Here is a 10,662-nt window from a genome sequence, read left to right as displayed (position 1 = left end):
TTTGCTCAGGAAAATGTAAATAAATATACTTTACCTTAATGACTTCAAAAGTTATAGGGGAAAAAAAAGAGAAATTAAACAGGGAATCCATAGAAATTTTTAACGCCCCCCCCCCCAAAAAAACAAACAAAAAACCACAACCGAACAGTTTACCTTCAGAAAACCAAGAGCTGGCTATATTTAGTCAAACATTAAGTAATGCACCACAGGATTCTCCCTGGCTACTTACACCTAGAACAGCTGGCAACAAATATTCACAACATTGTGATGGTAAAATTGGCTAAAGCTAAGACAGTACCTTTACCTAAGTACAGTTGAGTTTGTGAGGTTAGTTTTTTGAAATTATTTCTCAGACTTGACAAGAACACTGGAATAAAATTCCACTTTACTATTCTTTTTCATATAAGGTATAAATGGTTGATGCTAGAAATGAAAAATAATTTTCAAAGTAAAGAAAATATCATATTCAGGCCCTGAACACAGTAGGATCTGCTGACTGAGGGGTAACATTCATAGTTTGCAGTGAGACAGAATATATACTCTAGGAAGCAAAGACTGAATTTTGAGCCAGTTGTCTTTGAATACTGGAGAGCTTACAATCTCATTCCACTTCTTGTCGAAAAAAACAAAGGCTGAGTTTAGACAATCAATACTTAAGCTCTCACAAATCCTCCTGAATAAATTTTCTTGGGTTTTACTTAGAGGTGGTTCAATTATGACAAATAATGTATCAACAAAGCCAACAGCAGGAAAAATCCTAGTTTACTAATAAACCTCTGCACACCAATGAAATTCTTTCAAATGGTTGAGCTGCTACTGGAAACTGTTGGTAAGTTTTCTGAAATAGCTAATGTGATCTCTAAACAGCACCAAGAGCAATTACATTTGGTTTAAGTTTTTTCTTTTCTTTTTTTTTTTTTTGGTTTAAGTTTTTTCAAGAGCAAAAATTCAGAAGGGAATCATACTCTCATCCTTCATATTCTTCATATTCACACATTCACTGACTGTGCAAAGTGTTAAAAAGCCCTGGGTTTGCAGGGAGTAAAAGGGTATTCCTGAAGGAAAATGTGAGAACTTGAGTGCCTCATGAAACAAGTTATTTGAGAAAATGACAGCATCACCGCTCCTGTGAGCTACTCAGTAGAACTTGTACTAGCTCCAGAGGGTCAGAGAAGATTCATTTGAAGTCTGACTCCTGTTTAAACACAGAATTCTGCATACCTGGATAATAATACAACTATTAGGTAAAGGCAAGAAACCAAACTGGAGAATGAAAAGGAATGGCTAAGAGGTTAGTTAGTTCTACCTTCCTCTCTAGTTATTCCTAAAAGTGTACTTAACAAACCAGCAAATATATGAACAATTTAAAAAGAGAAAATTTAAAGAGAAAGATGGTGAGAGCTTAATACAACAGAAAACTAGTTAATTATGGAAATCAAATAGTTCAGAAGCAAAGATCTTCATCCTGAAGAGGACTGCTGCAAAGAATCCATCCTACCCACCAATGAATCCTGCTCTCACAGAGCCACTAGTTCCCAGGAATTGGCCAGCAGGGTAAAATATCCAGGACTTCCTAGTAACAACTGCTTGGTACCCTAAGAAACTGACCATCATTCAGCCTAGTTGGATGGCCATCCTTTGTGCTGCCGAGGGCAGCCAAGGCCACATTTCAGTAAGGCAGCCCTCCCAAATGCCCCAAATAATCTCTGAAGCAGAAGTTCTAGATTCCCAAGTAAGGAAGTTTTAGTAAATATATGTTTACATAGCTACCGAAGAGTAGTTACTCCTCAAGGTTATTTATGGGGGAAGTAGCATTGATATCATTTTCAAATTAGGAAACTGAGGTATATAGGGTTTGTAGACTTTGTCATAAACCCTGAAGGAACTCATCTGCCAGAGGACAGCTGAGGAGGAAGCAGGTCTGGTTGAACATTAGATGAACAACAGACTCAGCAACAAAATGACCAGTTTGGCCTCATCTTCAGGATTTGGCCACTGGCAAAGCCCAATCAAGTCAGTGGTAGCACACACAGAAATAGAACTTGGGAGTTCCTAACTTCCAGTCCTAGGTTTTGCTCAGAAGATAACCAAGGCAACATTAATAAATTGGGTTTATTCCCAGCTTTATCAAGGAATGAAAAAGCTTGTGGTTCAACCTTAAAGATGATAACCTTTCATCTTTATAAATGAGTAACACATTTCTGCATCTGGCACGGTATTCTCCACCTCGTAGCATCCAAAGGTTTATAACTACATTACTTCACTATGGAGGATGAATCACAAATGTCTGGCATCCTCCTCCATTAAACTGTCAGAAGAACCACAAGGATAATCTTTAAAGCCCCTTTCAGCTCCTAAGACTATTTAACTTAACTCCTACCAAGTTAATGTCAGCTTCTCCTAACTCCCATCTTCTCTTGATCTGAGGAACAGTGTAAAATTAACATGACGTAAGCCAAAAGTCAACCTACGGTATGAGTCAAGTGTACTGCATTTAGTGGTTCAAATTTTGGATTAAGAAATCGAGTCAATAAAAAAAAAAAAAAAAGAAGAAGAAATCGAGTCAATGGTGATCAAATTTTCCCAATCCAGTTTTAAGACTTTCTCTGCGAACATCTGGGAAGTTCGGGGAGAATAGATACAGCTTTGGAACTGTCATTTACAACTTAAAAAAGAATGATTAATAGAAGGAGAATGGCTTCAGTTCTCAAAGACCTTTCAAGGTTCTTGCTAATTAAGCCAAAGACTCAGGAATGATGTGACCATGTGTAAGTGACAATGAGATTCATCACAAGGTAGAGCACACTACCCACTCTCATACTTTATAGAGTCTACCTAGCCATAATTTTAACTGATATTTTAGCAACAAAATAAGGTATCCCTAAGCTGTATGCAAATCTCTCTGAAGTTAGATTTTGAGCATTAGTAAACAAGACGGTTTGATCCGTGATTCAAGGAGAGAATTTCACATCAAACTTCAATCCTTAAAAAGCTGCTATAGCTGTTAATATAAGGTTGAGCGTTTATTGTTTTCAAAGGTCTCTCTCCCATCTCCGCCCCCCCCCCCCCAAAGCTACATATAGGAAATAGCTCAAAACTGCAATTTCTATCTTGGTAGCGTCTGGGATCCACAGAAGTGATTTTCAACGACTTGGAAATTCAAAATAGAGGTTCCCTAGTAACAATGCACCAGTGGCAAAAATATTCCCCATTTTTTGTTTAGTTTTTAGGAGAAAAGTTCCTTAAACTGGAAGGAATCTGTAGTCTTACAAAGATTACGTTGGAATTAGTTCGTTTTTTTCTTTAGGAGGGCAGCCATTTCTCCAAAAGTTTTGGTCAAAGTCACGGCTCAGATTTCAAAACGCAAACAGATGTTCCTGAAGCATCCAAAACGGGCCCACACTCCACTTTTATTCCCAGAGCCGTGGCCCCTCGGTTATTTTGTGTGCCCCAACCCTGAAAAGAGCAAAAACCCAACCCCTCTTTGGTGTACACTTTCGAGAGCAGTGGAACAGCACATTTTTGGAGTTTCCCAAACTGGGCTGGGGAGTGCAAGGTCGGGTCCTTCCGAGAATCGGGGCTGGGAAGAAATCTTGAGGGCAAGAGCGCTCAGAGATTTCCAGGCATTGGGCTCGTGAAGGTTTCCACGGGCCTCCGTCTACCTAGCTCCAGGGGGAATTAGTGGTTGCCACTGCAGGAAGAAGCCGGGACCGCGGGATGGCCTTGGTGTACTGGGGGAAGATGGTGGGCGCACCCCACTCTCCGCCCTCGGGGCCTCCAGCCGCCCGCCACGCCAGAAGGACGCGCGGCCAGAGCTGGGACCTCCGCCCTCCCCCTCGGCGCCAGCCTTTGGAACCTGGCGTCGCCCCCACCTAGCCCGTCGGAGCGGGAGTTCCGCCACGCCGGGCCCCGCCGCCATACCCAGGCCGCATGGGGGTGGGGAGACAAGTTGGCAAAGCTCGGCCTCAGGATCTGCGCCCCCCGCGGAAAGGGCAGACGGGAGTCGCTTCACCCGGTCTCTCCCCAACTGGGGTCTCGGGGAACACGCGGTAATTGCCCAAAACCCCGCCCTCTGTGAGAAGCGAGGCTGCGGGGCTGCCGGGACGGTTTGAGGACCGGGCCCGGCCGGGGAGACTCCAACCTTCACCCCCCCGGCCCCCGGTCCCACTCCCCGCCGTCTCCCGGCGCCACCACTTCAGGCAGCCCACTCGGCCCGGCCTCTCCCCGCGCCCGGACCACCCCCCATGGGGTGCTCTCACTGCGCAGCGAGTCCCTCCGCTGCCTCCTCCCAGCCCAAAATGGCGGCGGCGGCCACCGATCCTTCTCGTCGCCTTCCTCTAGGGCCGAGGATCCCTCCGCACCCGCAGCCCCGCCCCCTCTCGGCCGGATCTATTTTCTGCCCCGTAAAGATTAACGCCATCAATGAACTCTTTAATTGATCTCGGAAGGCGGGTCCTGTTGTGCTTCCGCACAGCTAATCGTTGACGAAAGTGAAAATATTGGCAGACGAGTTGGCCAATCACAGAAGGCATCGGTGAGCGCGGGACGCCGCTCGCGCAAGGGTAGATGGGTTTTGGAGTTCTGGGTGTCTCCGTAGACGTGACAGGATCATCAGCCGGCTTCCCAAGCTACAAGAACTACAATCCCCAGCAGGCGCCGCACTGCCAGGCTGTCCCCCTCCCCCCACCCCCAACCTTAGTGCCTGAGCGGCTTGACCAGAGCTGCTGCAACTGCAGCAAGAGGTAGGGCTGAGGCACTGGGAACTGCACAGACAGGCGTTCGGTCGCACAGAAAGACACACAGATATAGTCGTGTGCATAATCCTTGACAGCAAATAGGTCAGTTCCGCCTTTGCAAAATCTTTCTCGGACCACTTCCCCTCTTCCAAGGAATCCATCCTTATTCCAGTTGGGCTTCCCTTCCAGCTGCATGTAGTGTGAAGACTTTTTCCCCTTCCCTCTGTTTCTCGTCCTGAGAGGAAGGAGGGGGGAGGCAGGCCAGGCCCAGGAGATGATAAGTCTTCAGCCCCAGGCTCGGCCCAGGCCACAACTGTGTTTCTGGAGGTGCTGACTTTTGGAGGCCAGCCTGAGGGGGCTGGGAGTGGGGGGTGGGGGTGGGGTGCTGTCAAGAGTGGGACCTCTGGAGGCTGTGAGGAAAGGCCCCCTTGTAAAGCCTGCTACATATTTTCCTGTTGGAGCTACTGCCCCACTCCACTGCCAGCCTCTCCAGGTCGAGTGCCTCCAGGTCACTGCTGTATCTTTGCCTCCCTGGGCAGCGACCTTTTCCTCTTTGGTTATTGGGGGAACAAGGCTCAGGACTAGCTTCCCAGCTGCCAGCCTGGGCCTCAGTGACTTCCAGAAGAACAGCATAGGATGGAAGCTCTGGCCCCTGCCGGAGGAATAGGACTGGGAAGATGGCCCCTTGCTGGCTGGAGGTGTGAACCCCAGGGTGTGGAGGCTTTAGGACCTGCATTGGATAATGAAGGTGTGCAGGTCTGGTGCTACAAAATGGCTGCCGCTGCCTTAGTGAATAATTGCCAGGCAGCCAGTCTTCCTGAAAATTCTCCTTTAAGACTTAGCTTTCTGTTATTTAAGGCAGGTGTTATTAGTTAGAAGCATCTGCTGAAAGATTTGGAGCAGAAGAAGGTGGCTACTCCGAACCAGACCAACTGTAATACAGAGTCACCAGCAGCCCTGGAGGAGGCCAAGGTAAGCCCCACCTTCCCAGCCACCTGAGTGCCCCGACATGGAGCCTGCCAACTGGGATCCTGGCCGCTTGTCTCAGCTGTGTTGGCAGATCTGGAAAACCAGATCTAACTGAGTCCCTACTGTGCGGTGGGCAGTATGCCAGGATGCCAAATCTGTGCTGTTGTGAAATCCTAGCAGCCCTTCAAGGTAGGAGTTACTATTTCCATTTCAAAGAAGCTAAGGTTATCAGAGTTGAAATACCTTCTCTAGAATCATACAGCCAGCTAACAAAAGATCCCGGGTTTAAAATTAGGGCCTTCGGACACCAGAACACAGCCTTACATTTTGTCAAGGCTGAGAACCAAGTGTGACACAGGGGAAAGAGAACATTTGGTTCATAATTTAGGATGGGGGTTGGAGTTCACGTAGCATCCAGGAGAAAGGGAAAGACAGATTGTATCAGGCTCTCAGGAAACATCACCTCCTGATCTGGCAACAGGAACCCAAACCCACTCTGCCCATGCTCTCTCTTGCTGCCCCCACGTTACCCATTCTCCTCGAGTTTACAAGTTCCTATAGGTGAGGAGAGGACTCAGTGCCTCTGACCCACCCTCCCTAGCCACTTCCAGTGTTTGCTAGAGTTTTTTAATTTGGAGTTCATGACATGTCAGGATTAGAAGTTCAGAGAGGGCAGATGACTCACCCAGATCACACAGTTTATCTGCATAGTGGGAATGATGGTAAAGGGAAAGGCATTCAGGAGGAAGGCAGCATGTGGGGCTGAGGGACAGGGATGGTATGGGTGAGGGGAGGGATCATTACAAGCCGAGCCATGTGCTGAGGGCTGGGGGAGGTGAATGTGCATACACAAGCCACTTTGTCTCAGTGCTGCTAGGGGCCTTGCCTCTTCTGGGGTGGGGTAGAAGCTCTGTCTCAGTTGACTCAAGACACTGGTGGAGACAAGGCCTGTTCTTGATTGACAGTCTCCCAGTAGGTGAAGTAACAGTACAACACACCTACAGACAACACAAACAGACAACATATACACGTACTCTGTACGCGCTCTAACATATCCCATCCTAAATGAAGACGAGAACTTCAGGGCCTCCGAAACACACACAACGTGCCTCCAGCTCTTACAGGGCTGTGTACATCCCCGAGTACACACACTATGCCTATATGGGCCTATGCTCAGATGTTTCTGAACCGTGGTGTGCATTGTAGAGCAACATGCCCATGGTAGCGGTTATTATTAGAATTCCCCAAACCACAAACATAGAGCAATTCATTCCCATCCCCCACACTGAGTACTCCCACCCTCACCACAACAGAGATAAACAGATGCTCTGCACACACACTGTCTTGACAGAATCCTTTCCACCTCTTAGATAAGTTCTAGAATTCTCTTGGCTGCAGACTGGAGGTTCACCCTTCCTCTCCCTAGCGAGGGCCTCTTTCCTGCCACTCATGTCGAAGAGTGATACCAACTTCTGCCTGGAATAAATATCACTCCATCTTCTTTACCCTAGATCAACAGAAAGGGGTGGTCTCATATCCCAAGGTCTTTTGCATCCCCCTCTCTTATGGGCTTTATGTCATTTAACATGGTTTTGAGCACTTTCCTTGGGCCACGCATAGGGACACAGTGGTGAGCTAGGCAGACAAGACACATTCTTATAAAAAGAAGATAGTAAATGGTAATGTGGTAGACACTACGTGGGATGTGGGACGGTAACTGAGTCACATGATGGTGTCACTGGGAAGGGGAGATGGGGGGGATCTTTACATAGGGTGGTCAGGGAGGGCCCATCGGAAGAGGTGATATCGGTACCAAGCCCTCAAGAGTCAGCTCTGCAATAAAAACTGGAAGCAAGATTGGCTACGTAATTCTCGTAGGGCTCAGGGCAAAAGATTCTTTATTCAAAACTTGTCAAGAAGTTCAAGATGAAAACATCGGAGCATTAAGCAAAGCATGGGGTCTTTCCAGACAGAGTGGGAGTGAGGGGCCCTGAGAGATGACACAGGTTGCTTACCCAGGAAGCCAACTCTGTCAGAAAGACAATCTTTCTAGGAAGAGGGCTGATCAAGCAAATGCAGCAGGAGCCACTTCCCATCCTGTCTCCTCTTTCTCCTACTTCATTCAAACAGTATTTATTGCATGCCTACCTTGTGAGGCACAGAACAGCTACTATTGAAGGCACTGAAATTACGGAGTGAAATACACAGGCATAATTCCTGCTGTTTTCATGACTCGGGGAGGGTTGAGGGGGCAGATAAGCCCATAAACCAACAAATAGTTGCAGAGGGTGAGAGGCTAGAGAGTGACCCCAAGTCAGCTTCAGGCTGGGTGGTGGCAGAAGGGTTCCAGCGCCAAGGGGCAGGCTGTCTGTGATTCACTCTATCTTGTCCTCTCTCTTTAGACCCCTGGTGCTCCTGGGAGCCCCCAAACACCCCCTGAGCCTCATGACCCTGGTAGTTCCCTGCCCCTGACCCCCCGGATAGAGAGCCACTCTGAGGAGGAAGATTCCCCTGGGGCTGGCAGGGGCCTAGGCTGGAACAGCAGGGGCTCCCGGACCCAGAGCCCAGGGGGCAGCTCTGTGGAAGCTGTGCTGGGCCGGAAGAAGCACCGCAGGAGGCCTTCCAAACGCAAACGCCACTGGCGCCCCTATCTGGAGCTGAGCTGGGCAGAGAAGCAGCAGCGGGATGAGAGGCAGAGCCAGAGGGCCTCCCGGGTCCGTGAGGAGATGTTTGCCAAAGGCCAGCCTGTAGCACCCTACAACACCACCCAGTTTCTGATGAATGACCGGGATCCTGAAGAGCCCAACCTGGAAGTGCCCCACGGGGCCTCCCACCCAGGCTCCAGCGGGGAGAGCGAGGCAGGGGAAGGTGACGGGCAGGGCCGGGCTCATGGGGAGTTCCAGCAGAGGGACTTCTCTGAGGCCTACGAGCGCTACCACACCGAGAGTCTGCAGGGCCGCAGCAAGCAGGAGCTGGTCCGAGACTACCTGGATCTGGAGAGGCGGCTGTCACAGGCAGAAGAGGAGACCAGGAGGCTGCAGCAGCTGCGGGGGTGCACCAGCCAGCAGCCCTGCCGCCAGGTGGAGGAGCTGGCTGCCGAGGTCGAGAGGCTCCGGACAGAGAACCTACGGCTGCGGCAGGAGAACGCCATGTGGAACCGGGAGGGCAGCCGTGGCGAGGGGGAGCCAGGCACCTAGGGGAGGGCACCCTTCAGCTGGGCTGATCTGAGGAAATGGTCCCATTTCATACAAGCTCAGGCCTGCTGGGGCTCAGGGAGGCGGGTGACAGGTGAAAACCATGTCCAGCACCCCTGTGCCCCCTGAGAACAGCTAAAATAGGTTCAGCCTTCCATTCATCATTTCTATAATTTGTTCTTTGATGTCTTTTTTTTTTCACAAATTAAATGATTTTCATGAGCTTACAGGGAGTGGCTAGGATTGATTTCACTAGGGTTGCTCTGAGAATTAAAGCATATGTGTCCCAGAGAGGCTTGGGACTGTGGTCCCAGGCCCTGCCTTACTCCAAGCCTGGGAGGCTAGCAGACCTCTATATTGGGGAACCACCAATCCCTTGGGGATGCCTGAATTCTGGTGTGTGTCCTGGAATAATCGGGCTGCTCTGAAGGTTTTTATAGAGGAGGGGTAGGAGGGGGCTCAGGAACCACCAGGTTGGGCCAGACCTTGACCTAAGATGCCAGATTGCTGTGAGGAGCTGGGGGTCTGCCTGGAGGAGAGAGGGCTAGGACTTTTTGGGAGGGGTTCGTTCAGGGTTTATACCCAGGTTCTCTGCATTCTCCCTATCCTCCCCATTGTGTGGAGGGCCAGGCCAGATGTGGTCTGGATAGTTTGTGTCTCCTTGTTCTTGACAGCCTCCTCCCCCAATACCTCGAAGCCAGTGGTGGGGCAGGAGGTTAGTCATCACTTTTGGCTCCCTTACCTCCTAGAAGGGCACTTACAAGTGTGCACTCAAGGGAAGTTTTCTTTTTTTTTGTTGTTTGGTTGTTGTTTTTTAAGATTTTGTTTTTGTTTTTAAAGATTCTATCCATTCATTCATGAGAGACACAGAGAGTCAGAGACATAGGTCTGCAGGGAGCCTGCTGCAAGGCTTGATCCCAGGACCCTGGGATCACACCTTGGGCCGAAGGCAGACACTCAATCACTGAGCCACCCAGGTGCCCCTAAAATTGTATCTGTTTATTTATTAGAGAGAGAGAGAGAGAGCACGTGAGAGCACATGTACACTCATGAGTAGGAGGTGCAGAGGGAGAGGCTCAAACCAAATCCTTGCTGAGCAGGGACCCAGATGGGGGGGCTCAATCCCATGACCCTGAGACCATGACCTGAGGAGACCTTAAGAGTGGAACACTTAACCAACTGAGCCACTGAGGCACCCTAAGGGAGGTTTTCTCCTAATAGAAAAAAAAGCCCAAGAGGTGAGGGAGGTGCAGTGAACTGATCCTTAGAGCTCATGGCCTGGCTTTCCCCATGCTCACTGTGCAGCTGCACATCCTGCTTCTCTTAGCCTAATCACCTGAGTGGTCAGTTCCCTCTGAGCTGAGCCCCTCACCTGTCTGCATGACAGAAACTGAGTCAGCTGGAATAATGCAGATAATCACCAACTCACCAGTGGTATTGAGCTCCAGAAGGAGCTCATGCACCCTCTCACTCAGACCCATCCTTCTCCAGACACTGGTCTCACTTCAATCACCCTTCCAGCGCCCTTGCTGGTTGCAAGTGTCAGGCTGGGGTGGTGGAGGGGGAAGTGAGTCAACTGGCCAGTGCGCCTGTGTTGCTCTGCCACTGTGCACCGGGAGGGGCGGAGACCTGGCCCGCCCAACCTCGCTTCCATTCCAGGAAGGCTCATCTTGACAGGCCACATTGGGCAAGAGAAGGGCTCAGGCCGCTGAGCTGCGGGAATGGAAATGTTGACGAACCCTGTGTGTTGCCAGGACAACTTT

The 10,662-nt window shown here is 49.6% G+C and overlaps 1 protein-coding gene across 4 annotated transcripts; it reads left to right on the top strand.

Annotated features, from left to right (window-relative positions):
- Positions 1 to 3,621: 3,621 nt before the first annotated feature.
- HEXIM2 (HEXIM P-TEFb complex subunit 2) lies at positions 3,622 to 9,126 on the top strand. Of its 4 annotated transcripts, none has more exons than XR_011999616.1 (3): positions 3,622 to 4,049; positions 5,595 to 5,708; positions 8,108 to 8,245. XR_011999616.1 is itself a non-coding variant. In XM_072747004.1 (3 exons), the coding sequence occupies exon 3, from the start codon at positions 8,432 to 8,434 to the stop codon at positions 8,900 to 8,902; it is 471 nt and encodes a 156-aa protein (XP_072603105.1). In that variant the 5' UTR covers positions 4,659 to 4,742; positions 5,595 to 5,708; positions 8,108 to 8,431; the 3' UTR covers positions 8,903 to 9,126. The 4 variants fall into 4 exon arrangements, 2 of the variants coding, with proteins under 2 accessions (XP_072603105.1, XP_072603104.1); XM_072747004.1 differs by lacking the exon at positions 3,622 to 4,049 and adding an exon at positions 4,659 to 4,742 and having other exon boundaries at positions 8,108 to 9,126; XM_072747003.1 differs by lacking the exon at positions 3,622 to 4,049 and adding an exon at positions 4,659 to 4,838 and having other exon boundaries at positions 8,108 to 9,126.
- Positions 9,127 to 10,662: the final 1,536 nt, after the last annotated feature.

This window comes from Vulpes vulpes, chromosome 2 (genome assembly GCF_048418805.1).
Source record: "Vulpes vulpes isolate BD-2025 chromosome 2, VulVul3, whole genome shotgun sequence".
Classification (NCBI taxonomy): domain Eukaryota; kingdom Metazoa; phylum Chordata; class Mammalia; order Carnivora; family Canidae; genus Vulpes; species Vulpes vulpes.
The sequence above is the reverse complement of the archived record's forward strand: the minus strand, read 5'-3'. Positions and strand labels throughout refer to the sequence as shown.